At 37.7% G+C, this 21,245-nt stretch overlaps 1 protein-coding gene across 1 annotated transcript in view; it reads left to right on the top strand.

Moving 5' to 3' along the window:
- Positions 1–20,764, top strand: part of avl9 (AVL9 cell migration associated) — a 28,774-nt gene extending 8,010 nt beyond the window's left edge. Inside the window, exons 4-16 of the mRNA XM_042510348.2 lie at positions 904–975; positions 2,888–2,977; positions 3,063–3,129; positions 3,335–3,375; positions 3,464–3,502; positions 3,618–3,687; positions 4,435–4,901; positions 5,427–5,561; positions 6,042–6,261; positions 7,156–7,273; positions 8,262–8,315; positions 15,909–15,997; positions 16,769–20,764. Coding sequence (XP_042366282.2) covers positions 904–975; positions 2,888–2,977; positions 3,063–3,129; positions 3,335–3,375; positions 3,464–3,502; positions 3,618–3,687; positions 4,435–4,901; positions 5,427–5,561; positions 6,042–6,261; positions 7,156–7,273; positions 8,262–8,315; positions 15,909–15,997; positions 16,769–16,896 — 1,590 coding nt within the window. The 3' untranslated portion in view covers positions 16,897–20,764. The remainder of the gene's footprint in view (positions 1–903; positions 976–2,887; positions 2,978–3,062; positions 3,130–3,334; positions 3,376–3,463; positions 3,503–3,617; positions 3,688–4,434; positions 4,902–5,426; positions 5,562–6,041; positions 6,262–7,155; positions 7,274–8,261; positions 8,316–15,908; positions 15,998–16,768) is intronic.
- Positions 20,765–21,245: the final 481 nt, after the last annotated feature.

The raw sequence follows: 21,245 nt of genomic DNA, 5'->3' as shown, positions 1-21,245 counted from the left end.
CGATGAAGCGTTAAATTTGTTATCTACCTAAGTTAATATATATACTTTATGGCCAAAAGTATGAACCAGTGGCAGGAAAAATACTCAGATATTTTACTTTTTAAGTTACAGTAACAAAACTACAGTCCAGAAATACTTTGATACAAGGAAAAGTGGTAAATAAAAAAAAAGTGTCTCGAGTAAAGATACATAAGCATGAATCACATATAATATACTCAAAGTGCTAAAAGTAAAAGTATTCAAAAAAGTGACACAAGCCCAAACTTTAAAAAGGTGAAGGAGTAAAAAAAAGGAAAGAAACATTATTTAAATCATGTTTATTCACAAAGTATGTTTAAAACATTAATATGTGTGTGTGTGTGAGTGTGTATACATAAACGTATATTTTTTTCTATATTTCTTTATTATTTTATTTGGTTTTTAGAACTACTTTAAAAGTATTGTATATGTATGTTTTATTTTCAATACTTTTTTTTTAAGAATTAAGAATTTATTTTTAAAAATATTTTAGCAGTAAGTACATAATAAAACTAACGTTAAATTGATAAACAACTGGAACAAACAAAAAATAAAACTTACTTCTCTTAACTTATATATGGTGTATGATGCATCTATGTGAATTATTGAGTGGTATGTAGTACAATCACACGAGTGTATCAGGTGTATATTCAGCTGTCCACATACTTTTGGCCATATTCACACACACTCACAGAGCTTCTTCTTCTTCTTCTGTGTTCTTTATTTGATCAGCAGGAAATAAAAGGAAACGGCTCACGTTTCCTTTTCAGTCTCATGACATCAGTTTTTCACGAGGTCGGCTGCAGAGCGATTCGTCACACGCCTCGCGGCGTTCGCTTTGTGGTCTCATTTTTATATGTTTTAATGTCTTTAATCCATCTGCAGGCCCTGAAGGTCCGACAGGCTGACGTCACCAGGGAGACGGTGCAGAAGAGCGTCTGCGTCCTCAGTCGAGTGGTGAGTCAGTCTCAGGATGATGCTGCTGTCTCTAATAGTCTCAGAGTGAACCCTCTGACATCACCGTGATTATGTAAAAAGTGTAACGAGGAGGAAGATTCAGAAGAGAGGATGTGATAAAAAATCAACACGAAGGGTCCCAGAAGTTCATTTTGTTTTTCGTGGTTCCTACAGAGGTTTAAAAGCTTTTAACGATGTAGGTAGATTCATAATGACACTACAGACTCGTTTATGACACCGGATCAGAGCTTTCATTTTAGCGTCATATCATCGCCAAAAGTGTCCTTTCACGCCTTTATGAGACGCACCGGGCTTTCAACGCCAACGTAAACTCATCTGCAGCAATATTTGATGCTGAGAGCAACTGATGCTTTAATAAAATGTCAAAAAGTCTGCGTAGGGCGAGAGGGAGGGGAGGTGAAAGGGTCAAACAAAACCGGACTTTCATCCTGGAGATCACAGTTCATGTCCCACGTTATCGTTTTTAATGTAACTTTATGCAATTTAAGTGCCGTTATCGCACACTGACGTGACATTCGTGATATATTTACATCATGTTATGTCGTTTGTGGCTTAAACTTACATTAACCACGTGTTATGATGAGTTTCAGCTGTGCGTCACATTTATTCCAGCGTTTTCAGTTGTTTTTGCAGATCTGTGTGCACAAGCATCGCTCTCACAATGTTATCATATAAACTGACTAACTCATATACAAATGGTCATTTTGTGGGTGAAGTATTCCTTTAATTGACCATGAAAATAACGGGCCTAAAAATGGGATTTCTGAAGCTATTTGATCATCAGACCAGTCGCCGTGCTGTGCTGCTGGTGTCAGCGTGCAGAAAGCTGCAGGAGGATTCGGGCTGGCTGAAGCTTTGATGTGGGTCCAGCTGCTCTGCTGATCCTCTTAGAAACTTTCTCATCGCTGCTATTTTCTGGTTGGCACTGTTTTGAGGTTTGGGTGGGAAGGACGCTTTCATAATGTAAACAAACACATTTTAGGCATGCAGCAAATGTCAGAGAAAACGCTGGTCAGCTATCTTCCAATGCACACTCTCTAAGAGAGGTTAAATGAGGACAAAACCGAAGACAATAGCTTTACGGATGCTCAACTTGCTTTGCCTGGGGGGCATTTTTTCCAAAATGACAGGATGCCAGGGGCCAGTCAGAGCAGCACCAGACATTTCTACGACTTTAGGACATTTCTAGGACTTTAGGACATTTATTTGATTTTAAGCAATGTCTCAGATTCAAGGATGTTTATTAGATTTTAGGACATTTCTAGAATTTTAGATTGTTTCTTTGATTTTAGGACATTTCTAGGATTCGAGGAAGTTTAAAGGATTGTAGAACATTTGAAGGATTTTAGGATGTTTTGTGGATTTTAGGAAGTTTCTAGGATTATAGGAGGTTTGTAGGATTTTAGGATGTTTCTTGGATTTTAGCATGTGTCTTGGACATTTTGAGGATTTCAGATCATTTCCAGGACTTTGGAAGTTTCTAGAATTGTAGGACGTTTGTAGGATTTTAGGATGTTTCTGGGATTTCAGAACATTTCTAGGATTTTAGGACATTAGGGTCTTAGCAAGGACCTCTATTGGGGGACAGGGATCCCACACTGGCACTTTTTTTGATAAACAAACTCTATTTTGCTGTTTTATGCACTCTGGCACCTTATGTATACTAAAAGTACAAAAACAATTCCCAGTGTGAACCATTTTATTTTTATTGGGGGCCACCTTACACCCTATCAGGGGCCAGATTTGGCCCATGGCCCTCAATAGAGTATCACTGCATTAGAAGGACCAGTCATTTGCTGCTGAAAAAATGATTATTTTTGGGAAAAACAAGAGTTGTGATTGCTTTTTTGACACCTGGTCTGCAGCTGACAGTGTTTGTCTTGCTCTCCAGCCTCTCTACGGTCTGCTTCAAGCTAAACTCCAGCTCATCACACACGCCTACTTCGAGGAAAAAGACTTCTCACAGATCTCTATTTTACAGGTGAGACTGAAACCTGTTCAGTTAATGTTTTACTTTTCTTTTATCGCCTCCACTTACCTTCCTGCTTCCTCCTCCGACTCTGCAGGAACTGTACGACCACATGAACGGCTCTCTGAGGGGCTCGGCTCTGGAGGGATCACAAGTTTATCTGGGTGAGTCACACTGCAAACATTTCAGACATGCAGCACCGTTACATGTCACAGCTGGCAGCACAAGATGCATACTGCAAATAACAGTGCACTTAATTCCACTTTCATGCATCTTAATCTTAGAAAATATTAGGAAAACATACTCCGAATGGTCACATGCATTTGTATGTGTATGCTGTAAATTTGTTCATTTGTTTCCTCTCATCAGGTTTATCACCAAGAGATTTAATACTGCACTTTCGACACAAGGTAGAGAATAAGACATTGAATTATAATGTTTAAAATGTGTCGTTTTGTAGTCCCATAGCCGTGTAATATTTTAATTTTACCTTCGTAGGTTCTCATCCTCTTCAAGCTTATTCTGCTGGAGAAAAAGGTACAATTTACTACAACATTTTCATTTTTAATGAAGCAGTGCAGAACCTTTGAAAATGACTCTTCACTGTATGTATGTTTAGATTTATGTGTTCATTTATTTATTGTGTTTGCAGGTCCTGTTCTACGTGTCTCCTGTCAACAGACTAGTCGGAGCTCTGATGACAGTTTTATCTCTGTTTCCAGGTCAGCAGCTCCAAAAGATTTCCTCTCCTTTTGCACATTAATAAGACCTTTCTAAGGATAATGCTCAGGTGTTTAAAATGCATGTGCACAGATGGAAAACCTGAGGATAAAAGACATAAACACAAAGATTTCTTATTTACAGACAACACCTAGCCTCACAATACCGCTATTTAGACATAGCCACTTTAAACTACTTAAAGAAAGTCATGGAAACTAAAAACTATTAGGAAATGTTTTGGAAATTCATTGGTAATAATGTGTGGGAATCTGTAAAACTACAGCCATACAAAAATATGTTAACTTGAAAATTATCAAATCATTATCGTATCAATAATAAATCTGATTAAATACAATTCCAGGCAAATTTAAAGTAATGAAAATATAAATTCTCATAAAAAAATAAAAAATGCAAATCATCTTAAATGCAAAGCAAAGCCATGACATAACATTTTAGAAAAAGGTAACAACATTTGAAGTAATAGAAACGCAGCACTCATAAAAGCAAATAAACAAATGTCACTAATATATTTTCTTGTTTATCAGTTACATTTTTATTCATAAAAATAAGAATTAGTTTTTTCTTCTTTAAGTCAGTCTAGCTGGAAAAATCAGGACATGTAGGAAGTGTAAAAACCTGCAACATGTCAAAAGAAATCTAGTCGACCACAGAACTAGGTAATAAGTGAATAAGCGGACTGAAATTAAGTAAAGTGGTTTTTCCGTTTTCGTTTGATCTGATTTGCGCAGGAATGATCGAGCACGGCCTCGTGGACTCGTCCCACTACAGGCCGAAGAGCAGCCTGTCAGAGGACGTGACTCTGTTGGAGAGCGTCTCAGGAGCCGAGGAGTTCGTCTCCGTGTCCGTCACCGACATCGCCACCACCACAGAGGAGACCGTCCAGCCCGCCGCAGAGTCCCTGTCCTCCGGGAACAGCACAGAGGGGGACAACCACCTCCTGAAGCCGCCGTCACGCACCTCCCCAGAGTCCTCAGAGAGCGACTGGGAGACTCTGGACCCCAGCGTGTTGGAAGACAGTCCCAAAGAGGCAGAAGAGGGGAAGGAGCCGGAGCTGCTGGACGCATTCGACTCTAAGCCGGGGACGCCCATCACTGTGCAGCCGCAGTCCGCCAGCGGTCAGGGAGGCGTCGTCCAGGGTCTGGTGTCAGGGCTGGAGGAGGATCAGTACGGCCTGCCGCTCCCCATCTTCACCAAGGTAACACTTTTGTTTACTTTTTAGATTTTGGTATGAAAACAATCAAACAGTCTGTTTGCAGATGGACGTGTGGAAACACTCACTTGTATGTACTTAACAGTACTTCCTGGGCCCCAAAACTACACATTTTGCACTTTTTTGTATTTCCAAGGCCAATAATGAAAAATATGTCATCTGCTTCTGCACTTAAACATTTGCATCTGTTGTACACCAGTTTGTCTGTGCTGCTGCCGAATGTTTTAAGTGTGGGAGATATACTGTATGTCTGAAGATGCAGAACTGAATGAGGAAATGATCTCCAGCTCAACACAAGGTTAATTTTTCCATATGTTAGAAATTTAAGACATATTTCAAATGGCAGAGAGTTCATTATGCATGGTTTCCTCACACTTTCTGAGCTGATAAAAGATCAATATTAGTTTATAAATAACCTATTAAATCACGCTCGCAGCAGGATATTAACTCAGATCCAACACTCAGTGTGTGACGGTCAAACACACAGTGACCTTTGCCTCCTGTTGCCAGGGTTACCTGTGTCTGCCCTACATGGCCCTGCAGCAGCACCACCTCCTGTCTGACGTGACGGTGAGAGGCTTCGTTGCCGGGGCGACCAACATCCTCTTCCGCCAGCAAAGGCACCTCAGTGATGCCATCGTCGAGGTGAGTCCTGCATGGAAAAAATAATATAATTTATTGAAAAAATTAAATATTGTGGGCTCATAATGTAACAGTAAAGTATATTTTTAATGATTGTGCCTCACTTAAAAAAGGTTGTTCTGATAGAAAGTCTGGGTTAAAAAACGCATTAAAAATTTCAATAATATATTCCACTTTTACTGAGTTAAATCTCTCCAATATCGCTCCTAATGACAACTACCAAATATGAAATGATTTACAGAATTTTAGTTCTTTAAATGCCACTTCATTTACATAGTCTCACTATTGTTTTTTTGCTGACAAAAATGTAATCATTTTCTTTATACTGTATATAGTATATTTCTGTATACTATATATACAACATTATTTTTATTTTTTGTGCTGTTTCAAGGTTGAAAAAAAATCCACTAAACAAAAGTGCTATTACTAAAATTGCTATAAAAATATCATATATTAAATAAAATTGTGTGATTTTTGTTTTAGGTGGAAGAAGCTCTCATCCACATCCAGGACCCAGAGCTTCGGAAGATCCTGAATCTGACGACGGCGGACCTGCGTTTCGCCGACTACCTGGTGAAACACGTGACGGAGAACCGCGACGACGTTTTCTTGGACGGGACGGGCTGGGAGGGCGGAGACGAGTGGATCAGAGCCCAGTTCACCCTCTACCTCCACTCCTTACTGTCCTCGACATTACAGCAAGGTGGGACGATGCCTTCATCATTCATCGCGTTTCTCTCTCACTTCTTCATTAAGGGTTTATTTTACTTAATTACGTATTAATTAGTTTAATCCAAAGTACCTGCGGGCTATAAAAAAGTCTTTAAGTACATTTGATCTTAATGAAATATCACAGTGTTTAAATACAGACTCGTTTGATGTTCACTCTTAATTAATCCAGTATGACTTCATGTCATTTAAAACACCGCACACAATATTTTACTTTAACAGCTGAGACTTTTTCTGTTTAAGATTTGAAGGGTTAAACAGCTTGTAAAAGATGTCAGAACAAAGCACAAGAAAAGTGATGTCAAGCCAGGTTTCAAAGGGTTAAAGAAAGCTATAGTGAAAAATAGCAGCGCCCATAACTCTAAAATCTTGTGCTCAGTTGTGGTGATTTTTGTAAAAAAACATTTTTTACTGGGACCCACAGATAAATTCACTTTAATTTGGGCAAAACAAATGTGTTACAGCTACATTTAAACAAGCTGACATACAAATTTTTATTGATGAAATATTTTTATTTCGATAGAGACAGACTGACAGACCGTCTTTGTTTCCTAATGTTTAATCAGTTTTAATTTTATTTTCAAGCTTCAGAAAATCTTTGATTTAGTTTTGATTAATATGTAGCTTACTATCGTCTTCATTCAATTTATGACGAGTTATTGATACTAATGACTCATCTTCAGAGGCATTATGATGGCAGCTGTAATCATTGCATCATACACACACACACACACACACACACACACACACACAAACACGGATCATCACACTTAATCCACTTTGCAGAAGAAAATGACAGTAAATCCAGTTATGCTGTTAATCGCTGACTCCCAGCGTCTCTTTTGTTTCTCGTGTCGTCTCCGTTCAGATAACGAGCGGCTGCTGGCTGATTTCGGCGCTCCTTTCATTGCAGCCTGGAGGATCACACACAACTACCGGGTGTGGTACAGCAACAAGCACCCCGCCATGGCGGCCATCACTCCGGGGTAAGTGGACATATTGGCATCCATCTGGAAAATATCACATCTTTATGACATACTTCATCCCACCGCTTTAGATGCTGCACTGCGATCTGTTCCTTTAAGAATTGATTTTAAAATGATTTTTACGTGTTTATAATGCTTTAAATGACATTGCTCCTCCACACATCAGAGATTTTATATTATTTTATGTTCCTGCCGGATCAATAAGGTCTTTCACTGCTTTTCTGTCACATGAAAGTACCACATAAAAGTGCTTTCTGCTTTTATACGTCTTAACTGTGAGATTTACTGACTCTGGATATTAAAATGGCAAACTCTCTTTATATTTTTACAAGGAAACTATTGACCCATCTTTTTAATTTTGCTTTTAATATGGTTTGATTTTACAACCTTAGTTTATAAGTTTTAATCTTTTTTTAAATTTTTTTTTTTTTTTACATTTTTTTATTTTATTATTATTTATCCCTGGTGTTTATTGTATTTCATTTTTTCCTATTGACTTTTATTGACTGCTTTTTAACTTTTTTTTTAATTGTAGCGTTTTTGTAATTTTTAGTCTCACAAAATGTAATTAATTTGTGACTTTTTTTGCAATGTGAAGCACTGCCTGTATGTATGCAAGGTGCTATATGGCAGTTTTATTTATATAGCACATTTCATGACACATAAACTCAAAGTGTTTTACATTGAAAAACAACAGACAGAAGAAAATCTGAGAATATAAGTAGCATACACAAACTGTGTATAGAATACTATTTATAACATCAAAACATCAGCACAATCAAACAGAAACTCCTTTCCCCAAAAAAATAATAACTAAAGATGCACTAAATTGCTGGAAACAAGTTATGCATTTGCCAAAAGTGTTTACATTGCCCACATTGTGATTTTATTACTGTTAAAATTTGCACTGTAGTGGTCTGATTGACAAGCATTTTTTCCCAACTGTGACCTAAAAATGATAATATATTTCTTTTCTTTTCGGTTGTAGACACCCGTTCCAGGGCCAGTACAGTGTAACTGATGTGAAACTACGACTCTCACAGTGAGTACTCTCCCATTCCTCTGCTGTGTTTTTACACTCATTCTTTCCTCTGCTGTTATGCACATTACAACACACGCAGCTTCATCATTCACTGCTGTGGAAACCTTTGATTACACTCAGCAGCATGAAACAGCTTTAACACACAGAACGTCAGAAACAACATATAAAACTGATAATTTAGCTGCAGTGCAGACTCAGCAGCAGAGATGTGACCTAATTATTTTCTTTTAAATTTCACAGTGTCATATTTTCTGCTGCAGCTCAGCTGGTTTATCAAAACATGCATGATGCTGCCCTCATGTGGTGACGAGATTACCCTGCAAAGACGTGACATGAGACAGGTTAAGCAGATAAACACAAAGTGGATTCACTTTATTTCAGCATCCTAGTCCTTAAAAAAATGTTTTTACATGTACTGTAAAATCTTTAAATTTATGATAAATCCAATTAGGGTTTCAGCTGTAAATTTTAATTTTATTAAGCAATTTAAAAGAATTTTGCCCAATTTTTGCTCACAAGTTAATGCAAGTTTGTTTAAATAGCATATGGCAAGTTTAAACTCAATGTGCTTCAAAATAAAAAGCAAAAACAAACAAAAAATACTTAAAATTAAAGCAAGCAAATAAAACTTTATTAATATAGCACATTTCATCCTGTCTAGAAGCACAATGTGCTAGAGAAAGTTTGAAAAACTGAAAATAAAACCTCATAAAATAATAATTCATATGAGAAATAAATCAATAAATTATATAAAAGTAAAAAAAATGTTAAAATGAAATCAAATAATGAGAATAATGGACAGTAAAATGTCTTTTAACCACCTGTTGTGAGCAGGAGCATAAATAAATGGTTTTTATGTTTTTAGGAATGCTATGCTTTCTTGTCTTTTAGACCACGAATGATTAAATTACCAGAAAGCTGTTAAACATCCAGCGCTGACTGCAGTGTGTTACAGAGAGCAGCAGGCAGTGTGTTACTTCACGCCGTGTTTGTGGGTGGACATAGCAGCTCCCCGGTGGGGGGTGGTGGGTGTAGGACGGGGGTCTCGTATCAGCTCGAGTCATTAATTATGAGCGAGTTTCATTCTCAAAAACGGAGCTGGAGACTTCTTCGGCCTCGGATCCGGTTTCATTCCAGGAAGTGTGGATGAAAAGTGACTCCATCCACAGCTGGAGCGCTGCTCCTAGTGTTACACGTCAGAAAATGCCCCCAACACACACACACACACACACACACACACACACACACACACACACACACACACACACACACACACACACACACACACACACACACACACACACACACACAGCTGAGTGAGTCTCCGTCCCTAACTTAGCTTTATGATGAGAGCTCTGCAGATCTGCTTGGCTGCGACTCTCTGAGCTCTCGCTTTACCTCCGGGTGTTTGGTGACATGACCGCAGTGAACTTTGTCGTAAATCCTCAGTAAACAAACACACTCACGAATAAACTGTGGAGGAAACCTAAAACTGGGTTTAGTATACTTTATCTGTGCGACGTTTAAATTCGAAAAGGAAGAAAAGAAAAAAAAGACATAATGCTTTTGAGACTGATGGTTGATGCGTCTTGGACAGCAGTTATGAAACATGAAGACGGACACAGTTTAATTTCACCTGAGGTTCAAATTTTCTGTAAAGCTCTTACTTATTTCACATGTTTCAGAGTCCAATGAACATATTTTTCTGAATATAAAAGAAAAAGTAATCTTTTTCACGACATAAATATCATTCACTGTTTATATCTATCCACTCCTGTATTGTCGGGATTCAAGAAGTTACCAGCGCCTTGTGATGGCTTTTATTTTTGCAAGCAGATTTGAAAATACCAAACATTTATGATCAATGTTATTATTTTTTAACAAGTTCAGCGCAGTCACTGTGTTCACAGATGCAGCTTTTGCAGAAATGTCTTGCAAAAGAGTCCATGGCATCGTCTCATTGTCCGATTTTAGTCCCCACCGCCCTCGAGCGTAAGGAAAATAGGTAAATATAAAAAAAAAGCATATTAAAAAAAATCATAAGAATCAGGAAGAAACTGGAAATTAGATCCAGTTTTTTAATGTAGCTATTCACATTATTGTTTAAAATTTACTTTTTGGTGTACAACATAATGACAACCAGGTCATTTCACAGCGACACCGTTCAGCACTATCACCGGACTGTTTTATCTTAGCCATATTCTTCTTATTTTTATTTCTTTTTATTATTTTTTTTTAATTTTAGTGCCATGATGCTGAGTACACAGAGTGCTGCCTCTGGGGGTGATTTTGATTTTTTATATAATTTTGAGGTTTGGGGTGTTTTTCAAACTGGGGCTTTCATCCATGGCTTTGCTCTTTTTAAAAAAAAAAATAATAATAATTTTGCGGTTTGGGGTGTTTTTTTAAATTGGGGCGTTCATCCATGGCTTTGCACATTATCAGTAAATCTCATGGATTGGAGCATCATTCATAATAGAGAGCTCAAAGTTGGGGTAACGTATGTTAATTCTTAAACTCTTAAATTAGGGGAAGGGCCATTCCTCCTTTGGGATTTCTAGAGTTTTAATGAATGATGCATCTTCGTTATTGATTAGGCTTTCTCTTGGGTTCGACAACTGTCTTTATTTGTTTTTGTCCGGATCTTGGAGGAGGATTTCGACATCCTTTAAAAGATGTCGTGTGCGAGATCCGAAGCTTCTGACAGTCAATAAACACTCTCTGATGTCCAAGGTCGCGGCAGAGACTGAGCTGTTTATCTGTCGTCTCTGCTTCGAGAACACGTGTAGGAAAACTTCTCACACACACACACACACACACACACACACTTTTCCAGAGCGGCTGAATCCCCTCCTGTTTCAGAGCCGCGCTCCAACACAAAGCTGAGGCAGGAAATGAGATGTGTTTATTCCTGAGAAGACTCCGATTGGCCGAGTGCCAAACTTCCTGCCTGCACACCCCCTCCTCATCACCCCCCCACCACCACCGCCGCCGCCATACCGGCTTCATCCAGAGTTTTATAGTGCAGAGAGAGCCAGCCGTGGCCCTTCACCCCCTTCCTGCTCCGTGAACACAGCACAGAGCAGGCAGCTCTGACCCGGTCACTCCAAAATAAGAGACTGGACAAAAATCTAAACTGGGAAAAACTTAAAGAACATATTTGTGGGCTGAATTCAACAATAACTTATCAATGTTGAAACAGCCGGAGTTTAGGGTTTCTCTGCCTCCTCAGTGTTGTTCTCTGTAGTTATTAGCCAGAAAAGACGTCAATGAGTAAGAAAACAGACGTAAACATGTGGCTGTTTTCCTGCAGGCTGAGGGGGAAACTGGGGTTAGTGGGACAGCCGGGACTGGTCTGATGTTTCTCACTTGTCAGGACCAGTGGTGGAATGTAACTAAGTACATTTACTCAAGTACTGTACTTAGGTCCGAATTTGAGGCACTGGTACTTTACTTGAGTATTTTATTTTAATATTACTTTATACTTATTGTACTTTTTTACTTCAGTACATTTATCTGACAGCTTTAGTTTCTTCACAAATTAATATTGCATAAATATTAATAAGAACAGTTTTTATATATATATATATATATGTATATATAATTTATATATATATAATTTTGAGTTTTGTGGGTGTTATTTCAATTTTCAATTATTTCAATTGACTTTTTGGGAGTTTTGAGTGTTTTTTTCTATTTTCTTTTAATTTTTAAATTTTGGGTATTTAAAAAAAAATAATTTGGGGGGTTTGTCTTTTTTTAAACAAGTTTTTTGGTGTGTTCTAGTTTGTTTTTTGAAGATTTTCCTGCATTGGGTAGTTTTATTTTTCATAGTACATTTTCCTGATTTTACTTACCTTTACTTCAGTACAATTCCAATGCAGGGCTTGCACTTGTATGAGTATTTTCACAGGGTGGTATTAGTATTTGTACTTAATTGAGGGATTTTAATACTTTGTTCACATCTGGTCAGGACGTCGGTTGAGAAAGTGAAAGAGGAAAGTTGACTCCATCCGCTTTGCGCAGCTCATCACTCTTTGTCCCAGTGCACCGCCCTGCCACCTCCCCTCTATTTATACTCCACCAGGAAAAAAGAAAAACTACGCTGGGCTTCCTTGTGAATGTGCTGTGTTGCATGTGTATTATGGAAGCACTCAGGGGGGATAAACACAGCCGACCCTTTTCATGTTTCCTCGTCATCGGCGTCGGACAAAGAGCAGCCGGTGGCAGAGATGCTCTCAGAAAACAAGAGTCATGTGACGAGCTGCGCGGCTGCAGGCGGACGCTCGCTGTTAGAGGAGCTTTCTTTATTGTAGCCGCATAAGGAGCTGTTTATTTGGGTCAGCCAGCGAGACGGAGAGTCAGCGTGTCCTCTCCCAGCCAGCAGTGTACACAGTAGCTCAGGGGAAATACTGTTTTCTGTTACCAGGAGATTGTTGCAAGCTTTTTTGGAGACTGGGTGGCATCTGAAAAAAAGTTAAATATGATCATTTTACCACAGTGTTTCCATTCTTCCGCCCAAATTTACCCTCAGTGGCTTCAAAGTTATTAACATTTTTCCATGCGAGAGTATGTCACACTTACAGTATACTGAGCAAGACATTAAAATCATAACTGTAGATGTGTTTTACATAAATTTATACACATTTTACATTGAATTTAGAGATATTTGGAAGCACAAAGATCTGGAGTAGAAGTTGAAGGCCCATTCTGGATGTTTTAACCATAAACTTAATTGAAGTTAAGAAATTTGTCTTGAAGTAAAATTACTAAAATTATAATACATATTATTATAAAATATACATAAACAAAGGAGGAAAGAAAACAAGGGCAGACAGTAGAGAGGCAGGAAACAAGGATGGAAGGAAGGAAAAGTAAAAAGAAAGAAGGAAAAAGTAAAGAAAAGATGGAAAAGAGGCAAATAAGGAAAGAGAAGAAAATAAAGAATGGATTGATGGAAGGGAGAATTGATGAAGGGAAAGAAGAAACAGATGGAAGAAATCAAAGGACAAACAGAAAAGCAGACCAGAAGGATGAAAGGAAATAAAAATAGGACACACAGAAAGAGTGATGGAAAGATTAAAGAAAGAAAGAAAGAGGGAATGGAAGGAAGAATTGTTATGTTTCCCAGTCAGGCTCAGATGATGAGGGGAGTCACAGTGAATTTAAAAAATCAGGGAAAAAGTAAAAAGACGAATGTATTAAGTGTATAACAAAAGCTGTGATTAATGTACATTATTTAGGCAATAAAAGCACCCACACAGACATTTCGCTTCTTCAGTCCGTGTTGGCTCCTGATGAGCAGATTGAGTGCAGGTGTGCTCAATCACAGGTGTGTTCAATCACTCTGCACTGTGAGGAGGAGGGGAAGGCGTCACACACGAAGCACACACACAGAAACACAGAAAACAGGCACCAAAATGGGCACACCCATTTCTTTACCTGCTAAAAAGTCAATTCTGCTTGTTTTTTTAACCAAAAGTGTTGAATAAGACAAGAAAAATAAAAGAAGAATAAATAAAAACAAGATATAAAACATTTTTAACCTCAGACAATTTACATGACTAATATTTGATGAAAACCAGAGAACTGTATTATGTAGAAAATTAATCACAGCTGTAGTTGCATTGATCAATAATGCCATCATATTAAAAGGCCAGTATTTGCAGACTTTGAAAAAATCATAGTCAAAAAAATATTACAGTCACAATCTACACTGATTCAGTGGGATTGTCACCTTTTCCTCCAAACTAAATTAACACCAGCAGAATAAATACACTTAAACACCACATGGCTCTAAAGTAAAAAACAAAAACAAACTAAGTCTCTCCACACTGCTGGGAATGCACAAAAAGCATGTCCTTTATTTTGAAAATAAACACAAAAAGAAGTTGGCACAGCGAGGGCAGATTCCTGGTGGACGTGCAGCCATGGAGCTGGACCACTGATCCCTAGCAACAAGCACCTAGCAACCACAGCTTGTTTGGTGGATCCCACTTGGCGTCCAGATGAGTTGACGGCGCCGTAGGATGTCCGTCTGACTCCCTGAGACGCCACAGAGGCAGTGGGCCGCGGTGCCAGTCCACGCTCGGCCGGGCTCGTTGTGCACGGAGCACACGGTGTCATGTTGAAGCCGTGGGCTGATTAACACGGGATCTGTGTGTGTGGAGGACTGACAGCATTTATACACCTGTCTCACTTTCTCCTTGGATTCGGGTTTCATACACAGACTTTACAACCTGAAGGTGTCTTTTACATGAACTCTGAATCACATATCTGACAGGTGCTTTTATTTACTTCCATCCTTTAATAATTAGGAAGGAGGCAACAATATTTTAAAGCTGAAATCTGCATTCTTTCTGTCTGAAACTCTTCATCCATAGGTTGTAAAGGCTTCTTGTTTTATTTGTATCTCAATGCCACCAAATATATAGTTTCTTTTAAAAGAAGACTTAAATTAATCAACACTTTGAGACCTGAGAAAGCGGGCTTTGTGTCCTTCTAAAATGTAGGTAAAGGGCAATGAGAAACTTCAGAAGAAATGACCTAAAAAGTATCAAAATAAAAAAAAAGTGAAGTAAAAGAAAAAGAAATAAAACAAAAATTAAAAAATGGAAATGACATGAAAAGGGCTTAAAAATGCAATAATTGGGTAAAATAATTTTCAATATATATTTATATATAATATACTAATTTCTGGTAATTTCATGAACAAGTTGCTCATATTTTTTTAATTATGTCTTTCGGGTTGTCTGTCCGTCTGGCCTGTGCATCCGTGTGAACCTCTTAAGGGAATTTCTTGATATTACGAACAAAAATTCGCTTGGACTTAATGATGAACTGATTAGATTTTAGTGGTCAAAGGTCAAGGTCAGTGTGACTGCATTGCATCTTATTCTCGTAAACACGATATCTCAGGATCACTTTGAGGGAATTTCTTCAAATTTGGCACAAACATCCACTTGGACTAAATGATGAACTGATTAGATTTTGGAGTGCAAAGGTCAAGGTCACTGTGACCTCATAAAACTCTTCACCAGCTCCTTCATGCAGCAGCAGAGTAGTAAAATTCAAAGCGACCAGGTTTATTTTCAGATTAAACAATTGGCTCATCAGAGGGCGTGAAGGCACAGATGGCAGCTGCTGACACGTATCCACATCCTCTTTTTAACCACGCTGCTGTTTGGCCAGATGATGCAGGAGCGAGATTCCTGCTGAGTGCCAGGTCGGTGAGGATCCATGTCAAAGGTTGGACTCGCACCAGGCGGCCGGTGCTCAGATAAAGCTGCATTTAGCCATGCATTTGTTGTGAAATGTAGCCTTGCTTGTTTCCGCTCTCAGGTCAGCTCTGACCATCAGATACACCACCTGTGACTGCTGCTCAGCCTCTGCCGTTACATAACCCCCTCTAACAGGTTGCTGCAACATTTAGCAACAGCACTTTTGTGTAGTTTGTTTCCGAGAAAGGTGGAAAAATTCCTACAATGTCATACCCATGGATGTATTATAGGTCATACCAGGGACGGGGTTCAGAGGGCAGTGCATGCATACATGAACCTTTTTGTTTTCTCCTCTTCTTTATGTCCACTGCAGCTCGGTGCAGAACAGTGAAAGAGGGAAGAAGATTGGAAACGCCATGATGACCACCAGTCGCAGTGTGGTCCAGACGGGGAAGGCAGTCGGTAAGAAAGTCTGGAAAACAACCATGAAATTGGATGTCTGAGGGAAGACAATATTCATTGTACCACTCAAATTAAGTGCTTGAGACCAGCATGTCGAAAATGTGAAAAGCTCGGTTTGATTCTTGTTATGCAATTTGATGACAAGCATACACCGAATTTGGGGACACAAAATTCTAATGACTCCTCCACAGATTTTCTGGAGATTTAAAAAAAGAAAGTATCCCTGTCCCTTGCATGTTTATGCATTTATGACATCAAGTCAGCAACTCGTGTCATAAAATAATGTAATCAGTGTTAATAGCTTGTTAAAGTAAATGATAACTACTCGGAACAAAATAACGAAATAATTCTTTATTGTCAGTTGTTGACAGTTTTCATGCTTTTCACCTTTTCTGCTGCTCTGAAACGTCACGTAAACGTCACAACTCAGCAACTTGGGTATCATCGAAACTTCCCAATTTCCCACTCGTTGTCACAACTATGGAGGGCCGTTCATTTGCTTGTAACGCCAGCACTGCTCAATTCACAACAATAAGCTATTTATCTATCCATCTTAATTCGGTTTATACAATATTTCCGAGGAGCTTGTGAAGGCAACATTAGTAAAAGTAGTGAATATGACTTTGACCAGACATTAAGGAACCTTTTCTTTCGTGCTACGGACACATTTTAATTGATCAGTAACACAGAATTTATTATTATTATTTTTTAAACATTTATTTTCCTGTTTTTTGTGGTTGTGGTCTGACTGTTTTTCATCTCTGCTCTCAGGTCAGTCCGTCGGCGGAGCGTTGACCAGCGCCAAGTCGGCCATGTCCTCCTGGTTCTCCACCCTGGCCCAGCCTGCAGCCGTTACCCCCCCGGAGTACCCGGAGCCCGCCACAGAGGTCCAACCCTGAAATCAAGCACGCAAGTCCTCTGACTCTGTCCTCGTCCTCTGATCCTCTGGCTCCTGTGAAGCCTGAGGGTCAGTGGACTGAGAGCTGGTTTTATGAAGGAGAAAAACGGTCATCTTCAAATCAGGTTTTAAGTCTGAACCTGTCATCCTCATGTTTGGTGACTCCGGGCGGTGCAATGGCACTCCGGACAGGAAGGCAGCGCTGCCATTATACTAACTGTACAGTCCATATCCACTGTGAGGCAGAGACTGCCAGCGCTTTCGATCAAAAAACCCAGAAATTTCAGCAGGCTGCATCAAAACCTGACTGCCTGCTTGTGTTGCTGGATGCTTTTTCCTGTGAGCCACTAAAGATGCTGTCGTTGGGGTTTGCGTTGTTCACTCTTTTGCTGCATTTGTAGAGTTTGTCTATATAGCTGACTATTTTGCTGACAGAGATATAACAGAAAAATAAAAACAAACTGGTGTCGCAGGATTTGAGCATGAGCTGTGGCACCTTGAAGATTTTAAACGGTTTAGATTTTAATAAAGTTTGGCTCATGTTCGGTGATGTCTTCGTGACGACACTGTGGTTGTTGCAGTAACAGCATGAATTCCTCAAAGCTCCCAGCACCGGACATCAAAATAGCACTACAAAGACGGACTCAATTTCAATTTTTAAATTTTGGTTGAAATGAAAATTGAGTTGACAATATTTTAAATGTCTAACAGTGTTAGAAATTAACATCATTTGGACATTAATATTATGACATTAGCAGACATTGGGTATTGTTCTCTTTCCTTTACAAATTTAATTTTTTTTTTTTTTTTACAAATTTCAGTATTCTACATCAGTCTTTTGACATCAGTTGACATTAGAATTTCACCATCCTGACAATAAATTGTCAACTTAAATTCAATTAAATATGTTTAAATATGTTGATGGTCAGCTGGGAAAAATACATTATGTTAGGTGACTTAAGAAAGGCTTCAATTAACACTTACTTCATTGTTGATTAATTTGTGTTGGTTCTTGATCATAAGTTTAATGTCATAAAATGGTAAAAAATAAATAAATATATTTAAAAAGGGGAGTGAAGGTTATGAGTCAAAAGTCAAAAATGTAACAAAAAAATATGTATCAAAATATAGTTAACCAAAGAATTTAAATTATAGCACCATTAATTAACACTTCTTTTCTGTTAACCTCTAATTTTAGCTTGCCAGAAACACTAAACTTGGCATAAAACTGTTATTTGGGAGTTTTTTAAAAAGCTCGACATAATAAGACATTAAATTGTACAAATTCACAAAATCTTTATTATATGTTTCATATGTGGTCTTTAATGAAATGAAAAAACGATGACGTTACGTTATGAAGATATGACATAGGTTTGCTAAAATGTTTCAGCTACTGTTTCAAAGGTAATAGTACAAAAGTATACACTACAGTATAATAATAATAATACTAACAATAATAATTAAAATAATAATAATATCTCTTTATATAGTGCCTTTCATGAAACCCAAGGATGCTTTTCACAACTTGATGATAAACATTATGTGCATAAGCTGGTGTCACTTCATCACGAACGTTAGCTTTAGAAAGGTTGATTTTTTTGGGTTGATTGGAAGCAGCATGAGTATGTTCACGTGTGTGTTTACTGAAACTAACGTTAGCAATAACTAGCAATTCAGGTCAGTCATGGTCCATAAATGATAAAATTACAAGTGGAAAAAAGATAATTATCAAATATGTGCAAACAACAAAAACAGGAATATTAGGAAAGTTAAAAAAAAGGGAAAAAAAAGAAAATATTTTGAAGATATAACAAAGGTGTCCGTAAACTTCCGAGTAGCATTAGTTTTAATACCTTCGTTAGCACTGGCTCACTGGCTAAATGCATTCATTAGCTACTGTTTCAGGGGTGATATTATAGATGTATCCACCACAGTAATGTTAAATAATGTTATAAATAATGGTTTGTGTGGTATTATCAGTAACTTTAGCTTCAGTGAAGTATCGAGCTGAAACCTCAGTGACAGTGGAGTGAGTGTTTTCAGTTTAACTACGGGCTGTTCAATTGATGAAATGTGAAGAGTAAAACTTTGCTAAAAAACTTCGTTAGCATTTGGTCGTTGGTTAAAATACTGTAGGTACTGTTTCAAGAGTGATATTACGGAAATATGCAGTAGAGTATATGGATGATAAACATTCAATGTGCACTGACTTGTGTGGTTTTATCACCATCTTTAACTTAAGTGAGGTAGTGGTCTTAAAAGCCTTGTGCTAAACATGTTTAACGTTAGCTGTGATTGTTTTCACCCACGTAATTCTCCAGATTGTTCCGCTGATAAAGAGTGAAGAGGAAAAGATAAATGTTTAAATATGTTCCAACAACAAAAACAGAAATACGAAGAACATAAAGTTAAATAAATTAAATTTTACAAATAGAAGATAATTTTATGAAGATATAAGCGCAGTGTTTGTAAAAATGAGTTATGCTCTGAGTGTTTTCAGTTAAGCTAGCGTAAATTAACCACAGTCAATCTCTATTCCATTAATATAATTTAAAGAGGAAAAAAGATAATTATTACATATATGCCAATAAATAAATAAATATTAAGAACATAAAAAAGTAAAATAGAATTTAATCTGTGGTGGTAGTGGGGAAAAAAGCATTTTGCACAGCTCATACCTTAAGCCTTTATTTTTCATTTTACACTTTATTTGAAATATCTAACTGAAAGTATTATTTGCTGATGTATTCAGTTATATTTTTGATTTGCCTGATAACCTTTTCTTGCATTGTCAGATTCTGGGTCTTCAAATTAGTTGTTTTGTCCAGCCAACAGTTAAAAACCCTAAAAATATTTAAGATAATGAAATGGATAAAAGCAGTAAATTCTCACATTTTGAGAAGCACACGCCAACTTTGGCATCTTATAAAAGACAAAACTTGAGAATTAAACAACTAATTGATTCTGATAAATCATTTCAGCCTTTGACTTAATCACAGGTAGCTACTGTTAAACGGGTTTCCAACCACTTACAACATGTTTGCAAAATCCGAATGCCGTTACTGCAATAACCACAATGTTATTACGTAAATCCTTGTGTACCCTAATGCCTGATTTTGTGCCCTGATGATAAACGTAATGAAAACCTCCCTTATAACTATGAAGGAACCTGCACCCAGCTGTGTGTTTGACAGTAATTAACCCTCACCCAGGCCTTTTTATACTACATATATTGGAGAGCTATATTTAGTAAATCTGAGGATAGATAACTTATTTATTTGTTGTGTATAAACTCCATAAATATCCATGTTTTGTCATGACAACACTGGAACAAGTCCTAATCTGTGGACCACTGTGTGTATTTGCACATGCAGCCATTATAATCTATTTATGTGAATCTTTATCTCGTATAACTGTAACTTTGAGGTGCTTACAGGATCTTTTCCCTCCAAGCTTCAAATATTCAACAACAGTTGGATTAAAAGTGGTCCAGTGAGCATGCTCTGTCCAGTCCAGTTTTACAGCTGTATGTAATGAGTGTCATACTTCTGTCTTTAGAAATATTTTAATGCTTTCTGTTTTTTTTCTTTTCTCGTTCTTCATGGTTTTAAACCTTTTTTGGCCATTGAGTCATTTCGCAAATTTTCTTTTGATTTCTGAGTTATAGTTTGAAAAAATATCAGCTGTCAAAAGCTGCTCTCAGTTTCTTTTTTTATCCTCTCTGATGATATATTTTCATTTTGTATTTAACAGATATGAATGTATCGTGAATTAAAATTCACAGAATATTTTCTTGACAGATGCTTTTAATGTATTTGAGAAGAAGTGATACTATACTTTATTGCTGTATTAAAAAAATAATTAAAATATGCCGCAGACTTTTATTTTTAGTAGACTATAATATAGGAACAGTTTTTTTCTTTTATCGCCCTGGGTGTTTGTGTCTGGATACAAATGTAGGTCAGCCAAACAAAGTGGTGGCAAAAGTGTTTGTGAGAGGGTTGCTGTTGTGGTGGTAGCACATGGCCGCACAAAAATGCACTCGACAACAATTCGGCAGCATCACAGGGACACATGAACTCAGCAGAAATTCACACCCATTGATCTTGACTGACACCCAGTTCAGACGGACCGAGTGATTGTTTTCATCATTAATTCAGACGCTAATTTGAATTTATATTGATTGATAATTTACCAGGTCCTTAAGTGATTTTCTTACATCTGTCTTGTAATGGAAGTAAAAAAAACTTGAATTGACATCAGTTACTCGGGGTTAGGGATAATTTAGCAAGATTTCTACTGATTTTTTTAAACTGCTATGTCAGAAAAAACAATACAATTCTCCCTCCA

This window comes from Plectropomus leopardus, chromosome 21, assembly GCF_026936395.1.
Source record: "Plectropomus leopardus strain MGB_pleo_1.0 chromosome 21, ASM2693639v1, whole genome shotgun sequence".
Classification (NCBI taxonomy): domain Eukaryota; kingdom Metazoa; phylum Chordata; class Actinopteri; order Perciformes; family Serranidae; genus Plectropomus; species Plectropomus leopardus.
This window is presented reverse-complemented; position numbering and strand designations above follow the sequence as displayed.